The 27,622-nt window shown below is 36.1% G+C and overlaps 1 protein-coding gene across 12 annotated transcripts in view; it reads left to right on the top strand.

The window, feature by feature from the left end:
• The window catches only part of KIAA0586 (KIAA0586 ortholog), a 147,621-nt gene that overhangs the window by 75,067 nt on the left and 44,932 nt on the right, over positions 1-27,622 (top strand). For 9 of the 12 annotated variants that reach the window (XM_013056626.2, XM_013056592.2, XM_045070009.1 and 6 more), the window contains 3 exons: positions 606-783; positions 11,240-11,397; positions 13,051-13,159. In XM_013056626.2, coding sequence (XP_012912080.1) covers positions 606-783; positions 11,240-11,397; positions 13,051-13,159 — 445 coding nt within the window. Of the gene's footprint in view, positions 1-605; positions 784-11,239; positions 11,398-13,050; positions 13,160-19,908; positions 19,969-23,780; positions 23,895-27,622 lie in introns of those variants that run through there. The other 3 variants (XM_045069997.1, XM_045070001.1, XM_013056607.2) reach the window with 3 other exon arrangements.

Consider the following 27,622-nt stretch of genomic DNA (forward strand, 5'->3'; position numbering starts at 1 on the left):
CCTGAGTTGAAGGCAGACACTTAACAACTGAGCCACCCAGGCACCCTAAATTTATTTTATATACTTGATAAAGAAATGTATTGTGTACTTTCTGAGGGGGAAGAACTTTATTAATATAATGAAAGTAGTCTTCTTCAACTTAGGTACTTATAAAAAAATGTAATTATTTGGATAAGGGTAATGTTTATGTCACTTAACTATAAGATTCACCCTAACAAGTTCAGGCAGTTTACATTAATGAAGAATGAAAAATATAATTTGAAGCTGTATGAACAATATGCAATGTGTGCCATTATTTAGTTTAAATCATAAAAGTTTTCTTAGGTGTTTTGCTATCTAATTTGGAGTTTGAAAAGCAAGATAATGCTTATTTAACTTCATAAAAAATGAAGTATTGGCAACAAAGCCTATTGCTAGATGCCTGATCAATCTAACTTTTTAAGGCTGTCTTTCATTAGAGTGTGTGCGTGCGTGTGTGTGTGTGTGTGTAATAAGCACTTCCTACAATACCTTTCAAGCAGTCAAGTTCATGGTATTTGACAAATTTTTGCTCTTTTGACTTGATTTTAACATAGTGTTTTAACAATTGTTGCTACCTTTTATAGGACTTGGAAAACAGTGCAGGTGAACTTAGTGAAGGACAAAGGCCCAGGCTGACAGCAGCAGCAGAGAACATCTTACTGGGACAGTCTGTCTCTATGCAGTCACCTGCCACTAATGCAGAGTTTTCGGATAAAAAATGTGCTCCTCAGCCATTATCTCAGCAATATGACACAGTTGCAGGTATACACCAAAATATTGCTTCTTGATATAGCATTTATTAGAATGTACTTGAATCCCATCACACTTCCTTTGTACTGTTTCCAGGCTGAATGCCATATTCTGTTTTGTGTTATAATTGTGATAGTGATCCTAATCTGAATTAAGAAAATTGCTATTTTCAGGTAGGGGTAAAATTTCTTTATTAAAAAGGGTCTTCATTATTGAAAAGTTTAGTAATGACTATTTTTTTGTGGTCTATATATTTTCCCAGATGTGATTCAGGTGTCAGTGTTAGTACGTGAGCCACTGGTTGGTGCATGGGATAATTTTGGTAATAGGCATACATATACTTAAAATTTTTTAATAGTGATGTATTTTATTTATTTATTTATTTAATTTTATTTTACTATATACTAGAAAAAATATAATTTAGAACACCAAACTGTGACAGAACATATCTTGTGTAGGACAAGGTTAAATTAGATAATCCTCTAGAAATTCATTCTTTACACTGTAAGGATTTCTGACACAATGCTCAGTGTATTCATGACTAGTTTAGAACCTCATTAGCCAGACTTTCTGCTATAACACTTTGGAAATAAGAATAGAAAAGAGAGGGATGCCTGGGTGGCTCAGTGGGTTAAAGCCTCTGCTTTCAGCTCAGGTCATTATCCCAGAGCCCTGGGATCAAGCCCCGCATCAGGCTTTCTGCTCAGCAGGGAGGCTGCTTCCCTCTCTCTCTCTGCCTGCCTCTGCCTACTTGTGATCTCTCTCTGTCAGATAAATAAATAAATAAATCTTAAAAAAGAATAGAAGAGAGAATACTGATCACTAGCATATATGGTTGATTCTTATTATCTTTGCTATCTGTGGAGTCATCAGAAACACTGAGTTAGTAAATACTGACCCATTGCTCCTTGGGGAAAATACAGCCTAGATTCCTGCAAGCCTCTGATCATAACATCTTTGTCAACTGATCAATATGTAACTGTGTTAATGTGTGTTTCTTTTTAAAGAAATTTATTGTAATATATATTGTTGGTTCATTGACATTGAGCTCAGGGTCCGCAACACTGTAGCTCGGGCCTGAACAAAGCTTCTGGAATCCATGTATTTTCTCTCTAAGGCCTGTCACAGCTTTGTGCACTTAAGACACCAGATGGCACTTCAGCAGTCTGAGTGGGGCCACTTGAAACCACAGATCACCAACAAGAAGCACAAAGATGTGAACAGACAGTAAATAGACAGCAAAAGGGACCCTTGTTTATAGTATAAGAGCTGAAATAAGAAAACAGCATCACCTTGGTTCAGCCTCTGATAGTAAATGGGTGATGCAAGTTTTTTTAGTCTACCCATGTCTGTGAATGATCACAAAATCACTGCAACTGTTGACTTGGGGATTAGAAGTAAATTTTATTGAGTAGGTGAATTTGCAAATCTGGAATCAGCAAATTCATGAGGAGCAAATGTATTCTCATTTGCTGATTTTTCCATGCCCATTGCTGCATTCCCTTAAGTGAAAAGAACTTCCGGGGGTTTGCAGATTTTCCAAGGATCAGAAAAGGAAATGCATTAAGTCAGAAAAACATTAGTATAGAGTATTTAAAACCTCCATTTTATATTGGGTGAACACCTTGTACCATTCAGAATTAAGAGAAATTCAAGACTAAATTTTCCAGGAGAATAAATATAAAGTAAGATTGGAGTTATTTCTCATTTTGTGCACATAGTGAGGGCATTAAATATTTTACATTCTTTTAAACTAATAGGATTTTTAAAAAAGATTTTATTCATTTGAGAGAGAGAGAGTGAGCACAAGCAGCGGGAGCAACAGAGGGAGAGGGAGAAGCATACTCTCAGCTGAGCAGGGAGTCCGATGTGAAGCTCCATCCCAGGACTCTGGGATCATGAACTGAACCTAAGGCAGACATTTAACTGACTGAGCCACCCAGGCACCCCTAAATGAGTAGTATTTAAAATGGCATAAAATGTGACTTTTTGAAGTTTTTATTTAAATCGAGTTAGTTAACATACAATGAAATATTAGTTTCAGGTGTACAATATAGTGATTCCGTACTTCCATATATCAGGGGTGCTCATCACAAGTGCTCTCCTTACCTGTACCCCTGGGGCTAATAATACATTATATGTTAATAAAATTAATTTTTAAAAAAGCACACTCCATAATCCCCATCACCTATTTCATCACCACCCTCCCCACCTTCCCTTTGGCAGCCATCAGTTCTTTGTAGTTATGAGTGGGTTACGGTGTGTTTCTTGGTTTGCTCCTCTTCCCCCCTCTCCTTTGCTTGTTGTATTGGTATCTCGCTATCTGCAAATTGCAGTTAAACAGAATTGACACTAGGTGGCTCTCACAGCTCACTTGACAGCTGCTAGGTACTTGAGAAAAACTAGGTACTTGTTAAATTATTATAGAATAAAATACATGAGGATATATCCTAGTTAGTCCCTGCTTATTCCTCTGATTAGAACCTAGCATATTATCTACCATACAATGGGCTTATAATAGTAGGTACACTGCAGGTATTTGTTTAATAGGGAAAAACAGTAAGTTCTGTGGCATAATATAAGATCGAGCATATAGATGAGGCAATTTAGCAGAGTGTGGCTAAGAATTTGGGCTTTTGGAATTTCAGATATCAGTCTGAGTTCCAGCTCTGTGTACTTTGAGGCAAGCAACTTACTATCTTTGAGGCCAGTAATTTTGTAGGGACTTATTTTGTTAGATTGATATAAGCAGAATGTATTGGTAAATTACAGTGTGGTTTGTCTTAGATATCTATAATGAAGTGAATGAATGGATCACATTTCTTTTCAAAACAGCAACATTTTATGAAGCAATCTGTCAATGACCCTTTGAGTTAATTCATTTGTCTGCTTCCTATATGCTTGGGAATAGAATTAATCTGCTTCATTTACAAAAACCAAATAAGGAAATGTTCAGAATTCATTATGGGCCCCCCAGTGTGTTTCAGTTATATTGCACTGTGAATTAGCTGTAGTTGAAAGCTGTTGCAATTGTGCATTTTGCAGATTAAAAAATATTTTTGATAGTGGTTTAGATGTTGAAACTACAGTTCTTACTTCATTTAAAAAAAAAAAAAAAACCCTACTCATTCATTTTATATATGGGTTGTGTGTTCTATTTGTTAACCGAGGCTCTCTTTTAAAGTTAGTATTAGGAAGAATGTCTGCCTTAGAATTTCCAAATAATAAAAAAAGTAAAATTAAAAATATATATTTTTGAGCCCAAGTTTCTTCATCTATCAAGTGGGGATAATATTAGTGTATTAGTTGTCTCTTGCTATTTAACAAATTACCCAACAATTTAGCAACCAAAGACAGAAACATTTATATTCTCACACAATTCTGAAAGTCATGAATCTGGTAGCAGCTTAGCTAGGTAATTTTCAGAATCTTCCTTGAAGTTGCCGTCAAGTTGTTTTCTGAGGCTGATGTCATCCGAAGGCTTCCACTACGGTTGGAAGATCTTTTTTCCAAGCTCACTCACATGGTTGCTGGCTGGAGGCCCCAGTTCCACTGCTCATGACCTAGCAGCTGGCCTCCCACAAAGATGATCTGAGAGAAAGTAAGCAATCAAGATAGAAACCACAAAGTCTTTCATAACCTAATCTCAGAAGTGACATGCCATCGTTCCTTCCACATTCTATCAATAACACAGAGCAATCCTGGAATAAGATGTAGTAGGGGATGATGAAAGGTATGAACCCCAGGAGACAGGATTCAGGACACCATCTTAGAGGCTGGTTACCACAAATAGTGTCCACCCTTTATGGTTATTAGGAATAGTAAATGACAATGCATATAAAGTAGTCAGCACAGTACTTACCACATGGTAAGTGGTGTTCTCTTTAATAATGACTAGAGTATGTAAAAATACCTTCTTATAGGGATTCAATAGAAATAGACTATCCACAGCTGCCTAGAAGGACTATGCCTGTAGAGAACTAACTTGTTCCTCTTGTTTTAAGTATTTTGGCACATGGTGGTTACTACAGAAGAATGAATACCATGTATCATTATTTCTGCTGTGACTAATCTCATGCCTTATATATGTACATATATATTTTTAATTAGAGAAAGAGAGGTGGAGGGGGCAGAGAGAGAGAGAGAATCTAATTAAGCAGGATCCATGCCAGCACAGAGCCTGATGCCGACGTTGATCCCACAACCCTGACATCAGGACTTGAGTCAAAATCAAGAGTTGGACGTTTAACTGACTGAGCCATCCAGGCGTCCCTATATTGTTTTTTAAATAACTTTACCTGTCGAGGCTCATCAGTTCTTACCTTGCATATCTCCACTTCTGTTCATTTTCAGAAAGTATCCTATTTGCAACCTATATTTCCCTACCACTCTTCCTAATCCCGAGGCCCTCAGTTTGGGTTGAGTAACAAAAAGATGCAAAATTAGTTTTGAAGAGTTGCCTTAGAATCCTAATATGTAAACTGGTATTTTTGGAATGAATTGTGAGGACTCTGGAATACACTACCAATTATAGCTCTCATTTATTCAGAAAACTTCTATTGAATACTACTATGTATCTGGAACTACATTATATTACTATGGTGTTAGGTACTTGAGATACAGAGATGATAGACACCTACTCTCAAGGAAGTTTACAAACTACTGTAAGAGAAATACAAGAAAGAACTGTGTGATTAGTACAATACACATTGCTGTGGGACTGCAGGGGATGACTCTACCCATACATGAAACCTCAGAGGTTTCCCACAAGTCGATATGATATTGAATCTTAATGGTGGAGTACAATAAGCATCCAGTTCATTCATTTGTTACTTATTCACTCGGAAAATATTTTTTGAGTGCTTGCTATACTCTAACCATATTCTGGGAGCTAGGAATATAAAACCAAGTAAGATCCTATCCATAATGAGTTTTTTTCTCTAGTACAAGTAATAGATGAGAGGACATAAATATGCAATGAATTGTAGTTATTTTGATGTTTGTATAGAATGGGGTACAGGTCACTTGTATCTGGAGAGGGGAATCAGAAAAGACTTTGTACATGAGAGGACGCTTACGTAAAATGGATTCTTGAAGATGAACAGATGTTTGCTGTGTAGTAAATGAGGAGAGACCTTGTGGGCCAAATATGCAGTGAGACAATGAAAAAGAAAAGAAAATAACAAGACTTTATCGGGGAAATATAAGTATCTTATCCATGAATTAGAGCGTAGGATAGATTGGAGTAGTGAGCCCAAACTAGGTCCTAGAAAATCCTGAATAATATATGAAATAGTTTTTGGATTTACTCTTGAGATGATAGGGATCCATTTGTGAACCAAATAGAAAATAATGCCCATCTTGTTTTATATTTATGCCCATGAAAAATTCAGTCTTGAATTTTCAGGAAATGTTCAGAAATTCAGAATTTCTATCAATTCTGAATGTTTTATGATATTCACAGATCCATTAAGGATTATAAGTAAATGACTGATATGATGATCTTTGTCTTTTATTTCGCATGATCATCTGAGGTACAGTGTGATGAAAAGATTGGAAAGGATTAAGGCTAGAGGCAAGGAGCCTGGTTGGACAGCTATTACGGTAAAGCTGGTAAAACATTATTCAAGAGTGAGGAAATATAAAAAGGGAGATTTGAAAGACAAGAAGGAGAATGGACAAGACTTAGTTTGAATATGAGAAAAGCAAAAGAAAGGAAAACATATCCGTATGGTTGGTTGGGTGGAATTTCCATTCACTGAGTTGAGAGAGAGGGACTATGGAGTAGGGGTAGAATTAGGAGGAAATAAGGATGAATGGGCCTTTAAGCATGTTGAAGTTGAGGCACCTTTGGGTTTCATACAAATGGAAAAATGTATTAGGTTTGACAAACCCAAAGCTGCTGCTGGCATTGGCAATTTTGGATGGACTTAGTCTTCTCTGAAAGTCTTAAGTGTCTAAGGTTGATTTTTCATTGCAGTAAGATGCTAGAAAAGTAAAATTAGGGATTTCAAGTTAAGATAAATTTGATGTGAATGATATAATAGTTACAAAGAGCTAAATTACATTATACAGACAAGACGCCCACACTCAATGAGTATGCTTTTTAGAATGACACCATTTGTGGTGTTGAGCAAATTTAGCATTGTTATGATAGCTTTCAGGGAATTCCTACCTGACCCTTTATTACTGGGTTAGATACCTGTCATACATGCTCTCTACATAGTTCTCTAATGTTGCCTGCCTAATTTTGCTTTTGTCACACTAATCTGTAATCTAATTTGTAATCTAACAAAACTTTATCTTGTTCACTGTCCTATCCCTGTCATCTAACAGAGTCTGTATCACCTAGGTCATAGTAAATATATGTTCAACAATAGGGTCTTCTATGGATTGAAAGCTATTACATGCTTTGAACACTTTGGGGAGATAGTTGATTATATACCTTCTGGATTTTTACATTTAGGTCTTTTATCAAAATTTACTTTGTGTCTTTTTAATGAATTTTTTCTTTATACCATACATTAACCACATATAATCTTACATAAAACAAAATGTGATTATATTATATATTAAATTATAGACTACTTTTTTAGTGTGACTGCCATCCATTCTTCATGCTCACATTTTCTCCTATCCCATATTTTGCCTTACCCCAGCTAACTCACGTTAAGATTCTTTTTTTTTTTTTTTTTTTTTTTTTTTTTTTTTTTTTTAAGATTTTATTTATTTATTTGACAGAGAGAGATTACAAGTAGGCAGAGAGGCAGGCAGAGAGAGAGAGAGAGGAGGAAGCAGGTTCCCTGCTGAGCAGAGAGCCCGATGCGGGACTCGATCCCAGGACCCTGAGATCATGACCTGAGCCGAAGGCAGTGGCTTAACCCACTGAGCCACCCAGGTGCCCCTCACGTTAAGATTCTGGCATGTAATCTTTCTGTTTTTGTCCATAGACACACTCACATGTATAGTATACATGGTAGGTATATATGATATGTGTGTGTGCTGTTAATTTACAAGTCGAGATCATATCATGCCCACTTCCCTGCATTTGTTTTTATACAATAAATCTTATGGAAATCACTAGTCTCTGATTGCCTGTGCATTTCTGTCTTCACGTTTGTTGGCCATTTGGATTTGCTCTTTTGTCAATTACCTACTTAAGTTCTTTCCCCGTTTGTTAGGGTCTAAATTTTTCTTAAAACCATACAATAACTATTTCAATTGTCAATTACCTACTTAAGTTCTTTCTCCATCTGTTAGGGTCTGAATTTTTCTTAAAACCATGTAATAACTATTTCTATATTTTAGATGTTTTCTATCACCTGTGTTGCACATCTTTTCCCAAATTTATACTGAATTTATTATCATTATTTATGGTCTTTCTTTGCCATATAGGTAACAGAATTTTTTATATAGTTATTTCTATCTTCTATACTTTATGTGTTTTTATGGCTTGATTAGGTTTCTCCTAACATAAGTTTATACCTGTAGTCTTGTAGATTTTCTTGCGAGCTTTTCATTATTTAGTGTATTTATATTTAAGTCTATCTGGAATTAACTTTTTCAAATGATGTAAAGTAGAAGCCCAATATGATTTTCTTCCACATAAATAGCTAGTTGGGTCAGCATCAACTAATATATAAGCTGTTTTTCTTCCTACTGAATTAAAATATCGACCAGTTTGTATATTCTCATAGAGGTGGGAATATTTTTCTGGATTCTTTATTATAAGTAATCTGAATGCTTTATGAACTTAAACATTAGACTATTGTGTCTTTATGGCACATTCTGTTATCTGATAGGGCAAGTTTCCGCTTCAAAAATTTTTTCATACTTTTGTTGGCAGGTCTCAGGCATTTGTTCTATATAAACTATAAAACTTTTTTTCTGTTAAAAATCACCCTAGGGGCACCTGGGTGGCTCAGTGGGTTAAAGCCTCTGCTTTCGGCTCTAAGTCTTGGGATCGAGCCCCGCTTCGGGTTCTCTGCTCGGAGGGGAGCCTGCTTTCCCCTCTCTCTCTGCCTGCCTCTATGCCTACTTGTGGTCTCTGTCTGTCAAATAAATAAATAAAATATAAAACAAAACAAGGGGCACCTGGGTGGCTCAGTGGATTAAGCCGCTGCCTTCGGCTCAGGTCTGATCTCAGTGTCCTGGGATCGAGCCCCGCATTGGGCTCTCTGCTTGGCGGGGAGCCTGCTTCCCCTTCTCTCTCTGCCTGACTCTCTGCCTACTTGTGATCTCTCTCTCTGTCAAATAAATAAATAAAATCATTAAAAAATTAAAAAAAAATTAAATTAGTCCTTAATTTCAGTTCAAAAAAGGGAAACTGAAGATCTCTTGCACGCAGAATAGAACCAGGACCTGTAGACTCTGCTGAAGAAAAAAAAAAAAAATTTAAAAAAACCACCCTAATGGGAATTATACTAAGTTATATATTAATATTGGAAGAATTAATATTTTTATGGTATATCATATTATATTCATATCTTGTTCTGTTCTTGTCAATAAGATGTAATAATTTTCATCATATGGATTCTATGCTTTTCTTAATAATCTTATTTTTAATTATTTTAAAGTTTTGGTCACTATAGTAAAGGTGTTTTTTTCTGTTTTTAGGTGGATACTAGTATAATATAGAGAAAAATCAATGATTTTTATATATTTATCTATCAGTCACATTACCAAATTCTTTTCTCAGTTTTAATAGAGTTCTTTTTCCTCACTAGAGTCTCTTGTTTTTCTAGATATATAACCATATTATCAGCACAGTTTTAAATATCTTCTCTTTTAACATTACTTGTGCTAATTCTTTTATCTTAATTCATTTGCCTGCCTTAGGAAAATCTTGGAAAAGTGACATATGAATAGAATAAGATATATCAGAATATAAAAAAGCCAGTATACAAGGCTTGGAACAATAGTTTATCTGAATGATGGGTATTATTATCATTATTAAGTTAATCATATCATATGCTAGATAATTAAATGACAATAGAATAGGTAATAATTTTGAGAAATTGTTTTGTACAGATTGAATCTGGAAAGGTAAAAATTAAAACTCAAGGTGTATATTTTGCTTTTTGTAAAACTCATCTAAAAATAGAGATTAATATAAAAGATCAGAGGGTAATTTATTAGCTGTACCAAAGAAATTGTCAATACACTTACTTTTTTTTTTCTCCCCTTTTCAGAGAGGGAGAGGTGGGAAGTGGGTCAGAGAGAGAATCTTAAGCAGGTTCCATATGGAGCCCAATCAGGGGCTCCATCTCCCAACCCTGAGATTATGATGTGAGTTGAAATCAAAAGGTGGATGCTTAACCTACTGAGCCATCCAAGCACCCCCTACACTGACTTTTTTTTTAAATACACTGACTTTGGATGGAAAATATTTATGATGTCTTTAAGATACTATTTCATTTGAAAGAATTTGTTTATGCATGATACTTCAGATATAAATCTATTTCTGTTGACTACAGTGAGATATACTACACTGTGCTAAATATTCGAAAGGTGGCATTAATTAGGAAAAACAGAATTTTCTTAGAGATATTTCAGGAGGAATGTAAAATAAAGAACAATGGGAGTTGGAAAATGAGGATTTTAAAGATTTTTTTAAAATTTATTTATCAGAGGGCGGGGAGAGAGCAAGCACAGGCAGACAGAATGGCAGGCAGAGGCAGAGGGAGAAGCAGGCTCCCTGCTGAGCAAGGAGCCCGATGTGGGACTCGATTCCAGGACGCCGGGATCATGACCGGAGCCAAAGGCAGAATTCCTCTTACTAACTCTCTGCTTTTTTGGGTAGTCCGTTAACTTCCCTGAGCCTTAGCTTTGTCAGTAAATGATAGGGATAAAACTATCTCACCTGCCTATCTAACAGAATGATTATAATATTCAAATTAAATGATAATGTATGTGAAAGTGCTTGGAGTATAAGATACCATGATATTGTTAGATACATTGATAGTTCTGCTCCTATTCCCTTCTTTTTATTGATTTGATGCCATTATTGATAAGATGCCATTTGGATGAAGAAAAGAACTTGATTATTTGAAGAAAAATGTCTATAGAACAGAGCTAAGCAATAACAACATTTTCTAGCTTGGAAATTTCCCCTTGTTTTCACACTGCATTTTAGAAAAAAAATATTCTACTGACTCTTACTGATAGAAAAGGTAAGCTGGAATGTTAAGAGTTGATGTGAAAGAGCGGGGTTGGTTGTAGACTGCATTAGCAACTTGTTGATTGGAACCTTAGAATAGTCCATAGACTTGTCTGCACTGAGGTACTTTGTGCATTCTCTACAAGCTTTGTTTTGATTGCAATGAAGACTTGGTACCAAATTATTTTGGTTAAAGTACACTGCTACTTCTTATTCCACAGTGAGAAATATTGGTAATTTTAGTCAATTAATTGTTCCTTTTCTAAGATAAATTAAACAATTTTTACTTTTTGTTTATATCTTTGATAGCAGGTGGTGGTTATGAAGATTCATGTGCAAGTCATGGTCCAATGAGTTTGGGAGAATTGGAGTTGCAGCCAAATTCTAATCCTGCACTTCCCACAACACTTCTGACAGCACAAGAAAATAATGTTAAGTTATCAGGAGCTGCTGAAGATATTCATCAGGTATCCAATTAAAAACTCTTGTACTTTACTTAAAATGAGAATGGGAACAATATTGTCTTAGCATGTAGTATACTGTATGGAGCATAGAGTCTTTGTAGTCATGTTTCCTTTATTTACTGATTCATACCTGGATACAAATCTTAGCTCTTAGGATTCTAGCTGTGACCTTGAACACATAGCCTTTTTCTAAGCCTCAGTCTCCTCATCTTTATTTTAAAGATTAAAAAATAACATATATAAAGTGCTTGTCATCTAGTTAGGTAGCTATTATCATTTATACTTTGTATACCCATGCAATATCGAGCTCAGTAATTTACTGTAGTAGGTACTCAAGAATTATTTATTATATTAAAATTTGCAAAAGTTGTTAACATGAAAACATATGAAATTTCATGCTGAGTTAGGCCAGTGGCCCGTGTAATTCTGTGTTCTGAAAAAGTAGATTAATTACTCTTCAACATTAACAGTTTTGTATCTGTGTAATAGCAATGCATTTTTCACTGTTGATTCATTTATTCACTAAGTATTTATTGCATGGTATTGTATAGCATTGCACGGTGTTGGTATTACTGGCCACCTCAGGAGTTTCCTGAGTGAAATTCAAAACTGGCTTCCTATGCATGGAGAGCAAGGAGAGACCGAATAATGACAGACCACTTCAGAGTGGTAGGTGGCAGGTTCAGTAATTAAGGGAACTTATCGATGAGGCTTGTCTTGAGCAACTGTAAGACAAGTAGTTCTCTGTACCTGCCTACTAGAATCTTAAAAGTTTATATGGAAGCCTTCATTTGGTTCAGTCAGCTATTCAGTCCAGATGAACACTTGGAACACTTCACTCTCTCAAGGCTATGTCCTTGGAACTGCTGCTAGTATGCAAATACTAGGTGTGATGTATATTCCAAAGACGGGGAGGAAGTAAGGTACCTTGATTGACTGGGTTCAGCCTCTGGGTCAACTGTCATTGATAAGAATCCAGAGGTATCTTTTTAAATTCCTGTCAAAGCATATCTGATAGATGTTTTCAGGAACTCATTCATAATTAGGCCCATAAAACAGGAAAAAGAAGAAAATGGCTTTGTAATTCGTGATGTGTGATTGTGAAAGAATGTGTGAATATGAGACAGTTTCAAATTCGGTTAGGTTATAAGTAAGAAAGAGAGATGATAGCGCTTATGGTGGAATATACATTTCTTGAATGGTGAAGGAGGGTAACAATACCTAGTATCTTGTGAGAATCAAAAGATATTACTATATATAAGGCTCTTCGAAAATTGCAGTGTATTATGCAGATTTTTGTTTTATGTAAAAGTGGTTATATGGCAGAGCTTACAAGCAAATTAAGTTTTTATCCTGTCTAAATCCATCATGTGTATATATCTAAGATAGTTTGATTTATAAGGAGCTCTGAATTCTCTAGTAAAAATAGAAATAATTTGAATATTTGAAATCTGTGTGTATTATCCAAATCTTTTTCAAAAATTTATTTCCAATATCTTTTCATTAGTAGTATGTACTTTATCACCCATTTAGCAATTAGAAAGCACGCTTAGTATTTTAACTTTATATAAGAAACATCTAAATAATTTTCTTGCTCAGAAATCTTTAAAGTAACTTTAAAGGCAGTATTATGACTTCATGTCTTAAATTCTTTAGTACCAACAAAAGCATGACCAAGATGTTAAGCAAGTTGAACATAGGCCAGCACAAAGTCGTTTAATACGTGTAAGAAATAAATCTGATACTTCACTTTCACAGCAACAAGGTAAGATTAGTTTTCTTCTAATACAATAGTTTGATACTTGTCCTGATATTGAATAAGTATATAATGAGAATTCTTTATTTTTATATACATCTCATTCTTGTTCTATAGGCTTTTTGTTTTCTCTTGGTCCATTGGGATAAAGAATCTGGTATCATATTTGACTGTATGTGTATTCTTTTTACCAATAAACACTATTTCTAATGGAATTTTAAAACTTTTAGGTAGTGTTTTTCCTTTAATTTTACCCTTTAGTTCTTGTGCAATTGGATGCCTTTTTATCTATATATAGGCCTATATCTGTGTCATAGTTGTCTGTTTTAAAATTATAATACGATAAAGGTAAGGGGCTATGTCTGTAAAGGTGATTTGTAAAGGGTATTTAGAGTTATGGATGATGTTGACCAATAAGTACAATGTAAGGAAACTAAGGACTCTCACATTACATGCTATTAATATGAATGAACTTTTTCTGTACCGCTCAAAGTTGTGTGGTTGAATTTCATCTCTACCATCAGCATCACAGTAGTTTGATGTTGCCTTTGTGTTTCTGAAAGACTGTTGGCTTTGTGCTTTATTTACCTTCCGCTTCTTAGTCATTTAAATTTAATATAACCTAAATTCTGAAATTAGGCAGTAGAAATTAAGATATCTTGTTTTAAAACTTTACTTCCACAATCTAGGAAGAAGTATTAGAAGTGTTTTGAGCAGTAGAACATTTTTCTTTGCTTTTGTAATTGTGTTTTTTGTCTCATTTATTGAATGCCAACATAATTGCAAATGTAACTCAGCAGTTAGTGTTCTAGGAAAGACTTAAATGAGGAAGTACTCAAGATAATTATTGAAATTATGCTATGTAGATTTTAGATTTTTACTTTTCTGCTTTCTGTTCCTCTCTTGCTCCAACTTCTCAGTACTTTGCCTTCCTGACCACTTTTTCAACCTAACCATGGTATAGTAGTATTAATATTATGTTTTAGAATCTAATGAAAACTTGCCTGTAAAACTCTTATAGTATTTAAACCTTAATTATGACTATATATAGATATGAGCAAATGAATGTTTCTAAGATAATATCGGGCTGACTTGATGTCCTTCTACTAAGTACTGTTACCATTCATGGTCAAATACTATATATAAAGTTAGGTTTTTAAAAATTAAAATTTCTTAAAATTATTAGTAAATTATTATATGTAATGAAATATTTGGGAAATATTGTATGTAATGAAATGATCATTTTTCTCAATTGATAGGAAAATTTAGTAAGATTTTAAAGTATCTCTCTAGGAAAGTGACATCGCTTTCTGTGTCATATTTATAAACATTGACCACAAGATGGCAATAGTTAAATTCTTATGGACTCCAAACAGACTCTACAATGTCATTAAATAATGTCTAATTAACATTTAATAAGTCAATAAAAATCATAAGAAGAATAAAAGAAACCAAGATGTTAGTCCTTTAAAGAAAGTTTTATTTAGAAAGAATTCAGAACATTTGAACTTAATATATGTAATTTTTTTCATTTACCTTTATATGTAGTACTTAAGAAAGCTGACCTATATCAGTTTTGACTGAGACAAATAAATACCCAGTCAGCTATAAATAGAACATTTAAAAATAGAAGCCAAGTGTTTCACTCTATAATTGATACACATCTCTAAACTGAAAATTTTTTGAATGAATACAATTGCCTTGGCAGATATAGTCAGTTATGACTTTTTTCTCATAAACTTTGTGGGCTTTATTTTTTTCTTTCTCTGATCAAACTCTGACATTGCCAAACATTTCAGAGAATAGGAGAGTCAGCGTGCCAAAATTATCGTCTAGGGCTCTCAGGACTTTGAAGGAATTCAATCCTATCTCTCATACAGAGGCCTGAAGAAAATGAAGGAAATTAACCTTATCACAAGGGAATCAAAACCACATATTTTCTGACAGATAAATGCTTCTAAAAATACTTGAATCCCAAATTATGACTATTTCAGGAGGAAGCATCATGTATTTCACTTTGAAATGTGTGGTAGTTTAATATGTGTATATAAAGAATCAAAAAGCTTACTAGCAGTATCAGCTCTTGCAGTGATCATTAAATACTGACCAAAGATATGATAGGACATGGGTTCTAGCACTATGCTTCCAAGAAATCTGTGAAATCCTTGTTTTTTTTTCTCCTTTGATTATGACTTTCAGGTTTTAACATAAAAGAGAGAAATTGACTTGTCTCTGGAATGTAAGAGTGAAACTCTTTCATTTGGTATTGAATTCATTGGATATATTTTCATGATACCACTTATCTGATTCTATGTCCTGATTAATGGTTCTAAAGTAAAAGCAATCATTTAAGTGATTTTAATGAGTCATTTAAATTTTTTCCTTTTTACTATTGTAAGTTAACTTTTACTGTATCTTTTACTATGCAAGTTAACTGTCTTCCATATTAATGAGAGACTAGTTTTTTTTTTTATTTTATTTTATTTTTTTAGATTTTATTTATTTTATTTGACAGGCAGAGATCACAAGTAGACAGAGAGGCGGGCAGAGAGAGAGAGAGAGGAGGAAGCAGGCTCCCTGCTGAGCAGAGAGCCTGATGCGTGGCTCTATCCCAGGACCCTGGGACCATGACCTGAGCCACAGGCAGAGGCTTAAACCCAATGAGCCACCCAGGTGCCCCAAGAGACTGGTTTTAAATCCACTTATTTGTTATAAACCCAGGAACAATTAAAATCTATAAAGTAATGTATTAAAATAGTTCACTTTGTTTTTTTATTTTTTACATTTATCAGTATCTGTTTACATTCTATCAGTATGGTTGACACATAGTGTTACATTAGTTTTCTGGGTACAGAAAACTAGTGATTTGACAAGTTTATATATTACGCTATGCTCATCACAAGGGGAGCTGCTATCTGTCATCATACAACACTGTTACAATATCACTGGCTATATTCCTTATGCTGTACTTTTAAAAATTATTTTTATTAACATATATGTATTATTTGCCCCAGGGGTACAGGTTTGTGAATCGTCAGGCTTACACATTTCACAGCACTCACCATACCCATACCCTTCCCAATGTCCATCAACCAGCCACCCTCTCCACACCACCCCCCACCCACCCAGTAACCCTCAGTTTGTTTTGTGAGATTAAGAGTCTCTAATGGTTTGTCTCTCTCCTGATCCCATCTTGTTTCATTTTTTCCTTCCCTACCCCCCAAACTCCCCACTCTGACTCTCAAATTCAGCATTTCTCTGATTGACTTATTTCATTCAGCATAATAACCTAGTATTATGATCTAGTTCCATCCACATCATTGTAAATAGCAAGATTTCATTTCTTTTGATGGCTGCATAGTATTCTATTATATATTTATACCACATCTTCTTAATCCATTCATCTGTTGATGGATATCTAGGTTCTTTCCGTAGTTTGGCTATTATGGACGTTGCTGCTATAAACATTTGGTACACATGCACCTTCGGATCACTACATTTGTGTCTTTAGGGTTAATAACCAGTAGTGCGATTGCTGGGCCATAGAGTAGCTATATTTTCAACTTTTTAAGGAACCTCCATGCTGTTTTCCAGAGTGGCTGCACCACCTTGTATTCCCACCAGCAGTGTAGGAGGGCTCCCCTTTCTCCGCATCCTCACCAACATCTGTCATTTCCCGACTTGTTAATTTTAGCCATTCTGACTGGTGTGAGGTGGTATCTCTTTGTGGTTTTGATTTGTATTTCCCTGATGCTGAGTGATGTTGAGCACTTTTTCATGTGTCTGTTGGCCATCTGGATGTCTTCTTTGCAGAAATGTCTGTTCATGTCTTCTGCCCATTTCTTGATTGGGTTATTTGTTCTTTGGGTGTTGCATTGAGAAGTTCCTTATAGATTTTGGATACTAGCCCTTTATCTGATATGTCATTTGCAAATATCTTCTCCCATTCTGTCAGTGTCTTTGGTTTTTGTTGACTGTTTCCTTTGCTGTGCAAAAGCTTTTGATCTTGATGAAGTCCCAATAGTTCATTTTTGCCCTTGCTTCCCTTACCTTTGGCAATGTCTCTAAGGAAGAAGTTGCTGCGGCTGAGGTTGAAGAGGCTGCTGCTTGTGTTTTCCTCAAGGATTTTTATGGATTCCTGCCTCACATTGAGGTCTTTCATCCATTTTTGTGTGTAGTGTAAGGAAATGGTCCAAATTCATTCTTCTGCATGTGGCTGTCCAGTTTTCCCATCACCATTTGTTGAAAAGGCTGTCTTTTTTCCATTGGACATTCCTTCCTGCTTTGTCTAAGATTAGTTGACCATAGCATTGAGGGTCTCTTTCTGGACTCTCTATTCTGTTCCATTGGTCTATGTGTCTGTTTTTGTACCAGTACCATACTGTCTTGATGATGACAGCTTTGTAATAGAGCTTGAAGTCTAGAATTGTGATGCCACCAACTTTGGCTTTCTTTTTCAATATTCCTTTGCCTTTCTTTTTCAATATTCCTTTGCCTATTCGAGGTCTTTTCTGGTTCCATATATAAATTTTAGGATTATTTGTTCCATTTCTTTGAAAAAAATGGATGGGATTTTGATAGGGATGCATTAAATATGTAGATTGCTTTAGGTAGCGTAGACATTTTCACAATATTTGTTATTCCAATCCAGGAGCATGGAACATTTTTCCATTTCTTTGTGTCTTCCTCAATTTCTTTCATGAGTACTTTATAGTTTTCTGACTATAGATTCTTTGTCTCGTTGGTTAGGTTTATTCCTAGGTACCTTATGGTTTTGGGTGCAATTATAAATGAGGTTTACTCATTAATTTCTCTTTCTTCTGTCTTGTTGTTGGTGTAATGAAATGCAACTGATTTCTGTGCATTGATTTTATATCCTGACACTTTACTGAATTCCTGTACCAGTTCTAGCAGATTTGAAGTGGAGTCTTTTTGGTTTTCCACATGAGTATCATATCATCTGCAAATGGATCCCAATTATTCTAATATTGTTTCATCTTATGGTATCATTTATCTCTCGAATTCTCCCCTTGTGGTCCAGTAGTTTTCTCTCTTTTGCTCAGCTTCTTTATTCTCCATCATTTGATCTTCTGCATCACTAATTCTCTCTTCTGCCTAATTTATCCTAGCAGTAGGAGCCTCCATTTTTGATTCACCTCATTAATAGCTTCTTTGACTTCAACTTGGTTAGATTTTAGTTCTTTTATTTCTCCAGAAAGGGATTTTATTTCTCAAGACAGGATTTCTCTAATATCTTCCATGCCTTTTTCGAGCCCAGCTAGCACCTTGAGGATCGTCATTCTGAACTCTAGTTCTGACATATTACCAATGTCCATATTGATTAGGTCCCTAGCCATCGATACTGCCTCTTGTTCTTTTTTTCGTGGTGAGTTTTTCCGCCTTGTTATTTTATCCAGATAAGAATATATGAACGAGAGAATAAAATACTAAAAAGGTGGCAAAGACCCCAGAAAAATTTATGCTAACCAAATCAGAAGAGATCCAAAAACGGGGGGGAGAAGATGGAGGAAAAAAGAAAAAAAAATTGTGTGTGTATATATATACACGCACAATGTTATATATATATATACACAATGTATTTTTTTCTTTTTAAATATATATATAGATCTTTTTCTATATATATATATTTTTTTCTTCATATATATATATGCACACACACACACACATACACATACATACACATATTAGACTGGTGAATAGAACAGGGCCACCCACTTGATTTTGGGTGTGGATATAGATATAGATATAGATATAGATATATAGATATATTAGACTGGTGAATAGAACAGAGCCACCCACTTGATTTTGGGTGTATTTTTGTTTCTTAGAAGAAACTACCGCCCACAATTTTAAAGAAAGAAAAACTTGTATATGTAAAAAACAGTAAGCTTGGTGAAGGGATGGAATATGACTGTAAAGATGAAAATGTTTTAAAAATCCTGAAAAATGAATTGATAAGTTGGTTGGAAAAATAAAAAAAAAGAGGAGGGAATGTGCTTAGGCTGGAGACTAGAACAAAGCCATGTGCTAGATTAGGGTATATTTTGATCTATTAGAAGAAATTGTATCCCAAAATTTTTTAGGAAAAAAAACCTATATGTATACAAAAAACAAGGTTAAATACAATGAAATGATAAAATAAGACTATAACAATGAAGGCGTAAAAAGATTTTTTTAAAGAAAGGTGTTGTTAAGATAAACTAGTTTAAAGATGTTAAATGTTAAAAGAGGAAAGAAGAAAAGTTTAAAAAATAGGATAAGAAAAAATAAAATAAAAAAAAATAAACTTTGCAAAACTGAAGGATCATGGGGGAAAAGCTGTGAATTCTATGCATTGCTTTCCCATAGCCCTGGAGTTTCACTGTTCTCCTTGATCGAAAGCTTGGTCTTGACTGTATGTTCTTGTTGATCTTCTGTGGGAGGGGCCTGTCACAGTGATTCTCAAATGTCTTTGCCCGAGGTGAAATTGCACCACCCTTGCCAGGGACTGGGCTAAGTAATCTGCTCGGGTTTGCTTTTGGAGCTTTTGTTCCCTGAATGCTTTCCATACTGCTCTGGAGGATGGGAATGAAAATGGCGGCCTCCCAATCTCCAGCCTGGAGGAGCCGAGAGCTTGGGGCCCCACTCCTTAGTGTGCCCTCAGAGATAAGCAGTCAGTCCCTCCAGTCTCCCTGGTCTCTGGCCACACTCCGAGCTCACCCAGTCTGTGACCAAGCATTTCTATCTTTGGTGCACAGCTCGTTTGGAGTCTCCAACCCAGTAGATTCCTGGCGCACTGCTCTTCCCAGAGGAGGAAGGTGAGTCTTCTCCCTGGACCTGCTACTTGTGGAGTCCCTGCTCAAAGAACAGTGGCCCAACTGTGCCTTGGATCATGGTTTAAGGTAACCCTGATCTTAGAGCTCACTCCTCAGCTCTGTCTCTATAGTTGGCTTCCCTGCTCCAATACCTGGGAGCATTGCCACACTCAGACATCCCTGATCTTTCTGTGGCCCCACGGGACCTGAGACCACACTGTTCCCACGAGGGCTCCAATCCTGTTTAGCCTTTGGAGCAATGTCCCTCAGTGGAGCAGACCTCTAAAAGTTGTGATTTTATGCTACACTGCTCTGCCACTTGTTGGGATTCGACCCCTCCCCCCACAGTCTGTCTTCCCGTGGCTTCAGATTCACTTCTCCCTTTCAGAAAATAGTTGATATTCTGTTCCTGGGATTGCCGCTCTTCTATCTCCTGTTGAGTTTGTAGGTGTTTGGAATGGTTTGATAACTACTCTAGCTGAACTCCTGGGATCTGATGACATTTCAGACTGCTACTCCTCCACCATCTTGCCTCTCTTTCTTGTGCTGTACTTTTCATTCCTGTGACTTACTCATTCCATAACTGGAACCCTGTATCTTCCACTTCCCTTAATCAGTTTTGCCAATCTCCCCTCGACCCTTCCCTCTGGCAACCATCAATTTATTCTCTGTATTTATAGGTCTGATTCTGGTTTTTGTTTTTTTATTCATTTGCTTTATTTTTTAAAATACACATAAGACTGATATCACATTGTATTTGTCTTTCTTAGTTTGGCTTAATTCACTTAGCATAATACCCTGTATGGCCATCCATGCTGTTTCAGATAGCATAATCTTATCCCTTTTTATGATTACATATGTTCCTGTGGGGTGTATGTGTGTGTGTGTGTGTGTGTGCACCTGCTTATCATATCTTCCTTATCCATTTATCTATCAATGGACACTTAAGTTGCTTCCATGTCTTGGCTATTGTAAATAATGCCACAATAAACACAGGGCTGTATATATCTTTCTGAATTAGTATTTCTATTTTCTTTGGGTAAACTATCCAGTAGTGGATTTGTTGGATCATATGATATTTTTGCTTTTAATTTTTTGAGGACCTCTGTATTTTCCACAGTGGCTGTACAAATTTACATTCCCACCGACAGTATTCAAGGGTCCTTTTTTTTTTTTTAAAGATTTTATTTATTTATCAGAGAGAGAGAGGGGGAGAGAGCGAGCACAGGCAGACAGAATGGCAGGCAGAGGCAGAGGGAGAAGCAGGCTCCCCGCCGAGCAAGGAGCCTGATGTGGGACTCGATCCCAGGATGCTGGGATCATGACCTGAGCCGAAGGCAGCTGCTCAACCAACTGAGCCACCCAGGCGTCCCGGGTCCTTTTTTTTTTTAAAGGTTTTATTTATTTATTTGACAGACAGAGATCACAAGTAGACAGAGAGGCAGGCAGAGAGAGAGAGGGGGAAGCAGGCTCCCTGCTGAGCAGAGAGCCCGATGAGGGGCTCGATCCCAGGGCCCTGGGATCATGACCAAAGCCGAAGGCAGAGGTTTTAACCCACTGAGACCCCCAGGTGCCCTTCAAGGGTGCCTTTTTCTCCACATCCTTGCCAACACTTGTTATTTCTTGTCTTTTCTATTTTAGCCATTCTGACAGATGTGAGGTCATATCTTGTTGTTTTGATTTTCATTTTCCTGATGATCAGTGGTGTTGAGCATCTTTTTATATTTCTGTTGACTATTTGTGCATCTTCTTTAAAAAATGTCTGTTTAGGTCCTCTGTTTAGGTCTATTTTTTAATGAGATTGTTTTTCAGTGTTGAGTTTCATAAGTTCTTTATATATTTTGGATATTAACCCCTTATTGGATATATCATTTGCAAATACCTTCTCCCATCTAGTAGGTCACCTTTTTGTTTTGTTGACGGTTTCCTTCATTGTGCAAAAGCTTTTTATTTTGATGTGGTCCCAGTAATTTATTTTTGCTTTTGTTTCTCTCATCTTAGGAAACATGTTTAGAAAAATGTTGTTATGGCTGATGTCAGAGAAATTACTGCCTGTGTTCTAGGATTTTCATGGTTTCAGCCTCACACTTATGTCTTTGATCTATTTTTATTTTTGTATATGGCGTTAGAAAGTGGGCCAGTTTCATTCTTTTACATGTAACTATCCAGTTTTCCCAACGTAAAATAGTTCACTTCCTGGAGTGCCTGGGTGGCTCTGTCAGTCAAGTGTCTGCCTTTGGTGCAGGTCATGATCTCGAGGTCTTGGGATCAAGCCCCACATCGGGTTCCCTGCTCATCAGAGAGTCTGCTTATCCCTCTGCTGCTCTTTCCTGCTCATGTGCTCATTCTTTCTCTCTCTCAAACAAATAATCTTAAAAATATTTTCTTCTTTAGTTTTTCTCTTAAAACTTTAAGACCATAATAATAAATAATAATTAGAAAGTCAAACATGCTTTACATACTCTAATCAAAGGGGAAAATTAAATCTTATGTTTTGTGCTTAAATATTGGGCAGAAAAAAATAATGAACACTGTTTTTCTGAAAATAAATAAATCAATTTAATTTAAAATAAAATAAAATAATAAATATTGGGCAGATTAGTTGTCAGTTTGCTTGAAAATCATAGCATTCTTGGGGTCCTGGGTGGTGCAGTTGGTTAAGCATCTAACTTTTGGTTTCAGCTCAGGTCATGATCTTAGGGTCATGAGATTGAGCCCCAAGTTGTACTATGCGCAGAATCTGCTTAAGATTCTCCTTCTGCCCCTCCCCACCATATGATTTCTTTCTCTAAAATAAACAAATAAATAAATCTTAAAAATAAAGTAAAATCACAGTGTGCCTCAAGTTTTATATTGTGAGTTATATATATTGATCAATAAATATGTATCAAAGTACTAAAAATATTAATTTTAATAACTTATCAGAATCAAGTTACATTTTTGTGGGAAATATGCTTAAAGTATCACAGATATTTTTGACATTATGTCCTGAGTTTAATCCTAGCAATTTTAGCACCCTTTATATCTCACCTGCAGTGATTATGATTTAAATATATAAGAATTAAGAAATTCAAAGTTTATGTATATTTAGAAGCTATTTCTGACCACATGTTCAAATGAAATCATTTTTGTTCTTTAATGAAGTGGTACATTTTTTCCCTTTGTATTTGAAATATAGCTAAATTATGACAGCTGTCAAAATTATAATTGATGTTAATTATTTCAAAATCACAATTAAAAGTTTGAGTTCACTTTTTCCTCTTCAGGTATGACAGTGATATAGAAATCTTGTATGTAGATTTGTGATAGGGACAGGATGGAACACAGACCAATACATTAGCCAGAAATCCACAAATCCAAATGTGTAATAAGCATTGTCTGAGTAAATGTGTCTTTTACAAATTCATGCTATTATTGATTAATTAAACAGAAATTCACTTTAAAATGTTTCTACATTGGGGAGTTCTGTTTCTGCCTCAGATGAGGGAAGGAGAAAAAGTGTCACTTCCACCCTATCATAACATATCAGATAAACTACAAAATCACAACATTTCTTGAACCTATCAAAGAGCTTTTGATGCAGAGCAACTAAGTAGTCTAAAGTCCAGGAAATACAGACTCCTCCAAAGAGATGGGACACAAACACTATCTCACTGTGCCAAAGCAGAGTCACAGGAAGACACACCAGGCACCATGCAAGTGGATAAGATATATATGGACAAATTTTGTAATGGGTTGCTAAAGGCCAAATGTAAAACCATCACAGCTACAGATACAAGGGGAGTTCACTCTTACTTGCAGTCTCTTTTCCACAGACCTCTAGAACAAAAAAGTTTGGGATGCAGGGTAGAAGACAGATTATCCTTTACTGGTATAGACCTGGAAGAAGAGAGTGACTGTGGCTCACAGAAAGACCAGCTGCCCCATTAGGACCCTTTTCATGTAAGAACAAATTTTTTTAAAAATTTAATTTAATTTGGGGCGCCTGGGTGGCTCAGTGAGTTAAGCCACTGCCTTCGGGGTCCTGGGATCAAGCCCCGCATCGGGCTCTCTGCTCAGCAGGGAGCCTGCTTCCTCCCCTCTCTCTGCCTGCCTCTCTGCCTGCTTGTCATCTCTGTCAAATAAATAAATAAAAAATCTTTAAAAAAGAAATTTTATTTTATTTTATTATTTTTTTGTGTGTTCCAAAATCCATTGTTTATGCACCACACCCAGTGCTCCATGCAATGTGTGCCCTCCTTAATACCCACCACCTGGCTTGCCCACCCCCCCCACCTCCCTCTCCTCCAAATCCCTCAGTTTGTTTCTCAGAGTCCACAGTCTCTTTGGTTTGTCTCCCCCTCCGATTTCCCCCCACTTACTTCTCCTCCCCATCTCCCAATGTCTTCCGTTTTACTACTTATGCTCCATATGATGATTGACTTTCTCTGCTTGACTTATTTCACTCAGCATAATCTCTTCCAGTCCCATCCATGGTGGTACAAAAGTTGCGTATTCATCCTTTCTGGTGGAGGCATAATACTCCATTGTATTTATGGACCATTTCTTCTTTATCCACTAGTCTTTTGAAGGGCATCTTGGTTCTTCCCACAGTTTGGCGACTGTGGCCATTGTTGCTATGAACATTGGAGTACAGATGGCCCTTCTTTTCACTGCATCAGTATCTCTGGGGTAAATACCCAGTAGTGCAATTGCAGGGTCCTAGGGTAGCTCTATTTTTAATTTCTTAAGGAATCTCCACACTGTTTTCCAAAGTGGCTGCACCAACTTGCATTCCCACCAACAGTGTAAGAGGGTTCCCCTTTCTCCACATCCTCTCCAACACTTGTTGTTTACTGTCTTGTTAATTTCGGTTATACTAACTGGTGCAAGGTGGTATCTCAATGTGATTTTGATTTGAATCTCCCTGATGGCTTATGATGATGAATATTTTTTCATGTGTCTGTTAGCCATTTGTATGTCTTCTTTGGAGAAGTGTCTAAGAACAAAATTCTTAAGTCACTGGGAAAGGGGCAGCATATCCATCACCTCTGGAGCACAGGTAAAAACCCACTGTGGTTGCCAGAAGTATAAAGAAAAGAACGATCCACTCTTGATGAAGAGGAAGGAAATAGTCTTGGGCCCAAAATCTTATATTAGTACCATTAAAAGTCTCTTATTGCTGGCAGAGGGGTAGGAAACTCCCCTACATAAAACTTGCTAAAAGGACAAGGTAGAATTTGGCTCCCACAGGAAGGAGAGACAGGATCACTGAGAACCCCCCACCACAAGACCTGAGCATGTGGGATTTGCCTGGGACTGAGGCTGGACCAGGATAACAGAAAACTATCCCTACTCTGTCTTTCACCATGTGAGCAACAAGTAGTGAGAAACAAGCAGCAGCAATCTAATATGGTCAAGGCACAAGAGTGCAGAGAGACACTCCCTCTCTGGAACAGATGCACAGTGAAGGATGAAAGGTGAGGTGGAACAGGCACATTAAGAAAAACACTCTGGCATCCTAGTTCTATGCTAAACACAAGGTGACACTAGAGCATTTTGAAGCTGGTCGTATGCCAAAGTTAATTGCAGCAACAACAAAACTGAAAGCCAGCTTAACTCCTGACTTGATTTACTCAACTTCTCATACTAATAGTCTAACTGAAGAAAAAGTGATCCCATTTCCATGTTTAAATACTTCATATTTCAGGCTCTGTTGTCTTACAGAAAATGTCTGGCATTCAGTCAAAAGCTCAAGCATAAAAAAAGCAAGAAAAGGGGTTTGTGGCTGGCTCAGTAAGAGGATTGTGTGACTATTGATCTCGGAGTTGTGAGTTTGAGCCCTACATTGGGTGTGGAGACTACTTAAATAAATAAAACTTAAAACAACAACAACAACAAGAATACAATACCATTTACTCTTAAGAGACAAAGCAGTCAAGATGATAAGACTCATAGAAGACTCGGGACATTGGAACTTAAAATTAACTATGGTCAATGTGTTAAAGGCCTTAGTAGGAAAGATAGACAAAACATGAATAAACAGATGGGAATTTGAGCAGAGAGATGGAAATTATAAGAATGGTTCAAAAAGAAATGTTATAGTAAACCAGTAGTAAAGATGAAGAATGACTGAAGCAGGGTTATCAGTAGGTTTAACCAGCCAAGGAAGCAATAAACTTGTCAACAGTCAATAGAAATCGAAAAAAAAAAGAAAGAAGAAAGAAAAAAAATCTAAATATTCAAGAGCAATATCAAATATCCAAACACACATGTAATTGGAATATCAAATAAGAAAAGAGAAAGCAAACAGAACAGTAAGAATACTTGGTAATATAATGACCAATAATTTTATAAGAAAAAGAATATTAAACCACAAATCCAAGAATCTTGGGGGAACTTCAGGGAAGATCAAAAGAAAAAATACTTATGTACATTGTATTCAAACTGATTAAAACCAAGACAAAATACTGAAGGAAGCTAGAGAAAAAAGGTAGATTACTTATAGAAGAATAAATATAAGAAATACATAAACTTTTCTTATTGTAAGACATGTAGTCCAGAAGACAATACAGTGAAATTTTAAAGTGCTGAAAGGGAAATAACAAAACAAAAAAACCCAGTTGACCCAGGATTCTATATCCAGCAAAAATACTTTTCAAAAATGAAGCAAAATAAAAACATTTTTTTTTAAAGATTTTATTTATTTATCAGAGAGAGAGAGGGGGAGAGAGCGAGCACAGGCAGACAGAGAGGCAGGCAGAGGCAGAGGGAGAAGCAGGCTCCCCGCTGAGCAAGGAGCCCGATGCGGGACTCGATCCCAGGGCGCTGGGATCATGACCTGAGCTGAAGGCAGCTGCTTAACCAACTGAGCCACCCAGGCGTCCCATAAAAACATTTTTTTAAGGTAAATGAAACCTGAGAGACAGACATGTACCCAAACAAGCAAGCAAACAACAAAAAACCTTAAAGGAAATTTTTAGATAGAAATTAAATAATACCAGACAGAAACTTGGATTTATTCAAAGAAATGAGGAGCTTCTGAGTTGGTTAAAGTGAAGGTATAAATTAACTGTCAAATGCAAAAATATTATTTTTAATGGCTATAAAAAAATAACAATGATTGCATGAAAAATGAGATACAAGAGTTGAATGTATACTGATGAAAGTTTCTTACAGTATCTGTTATGACATAATATGATTTGAAAGTAGATGATGATAGGGGACATTGTGTATTATAAACTCTAGAGTAACCCTTAAATTATATTTAAGTAATACCAAATTAAAACTATTCAATTATTCCAAAAGCAGGTAGAAAATTAGGGGGGAAGGGCTAACAATAGCAAAAAGAACAAAAGGAAATAAGGTGATTGATTTAAATCTAATTTACTGATGCATGACTGTAAAAATGTCACAAGGCCTACAAAATACCTACTGGAAAAATGTATGATTTTACCAAGTTCACAGGCTACAATGTCAGTGTACAAAGATCAATGATATTTCTTTGAACTAGCAATGAAAATATGAAATTACAATTAAAAACTATAATTTAGGGGTGCCTGGGTGTCCACCTTTGGTTCAGGTCATGATCCAAGATTTCTGGGACTGAGCACAATTGGCTCCCTGCTCAATGGGGAGTTTGCTTTTCCCTTCTCCCTGTGCCTCTCCCCCCAGCTCA

Source organism: Mustela putorius, unplaced genomic scaffold (assembly GCF_011764305.1).
Source record: "Mustela putorius furo isolate JIRA1106 unplaced genomic scaffold, ASM1176430v1.1 tig00000129_pilon_pilon_pilon, whole genome shotgun sequence".
Classification (NCBI taxonomy): Eukaryota; Metazoa; Chordata; class Mammalia; order Carnivora; family Mustelidae; genus Mustela; species Mustela putorius.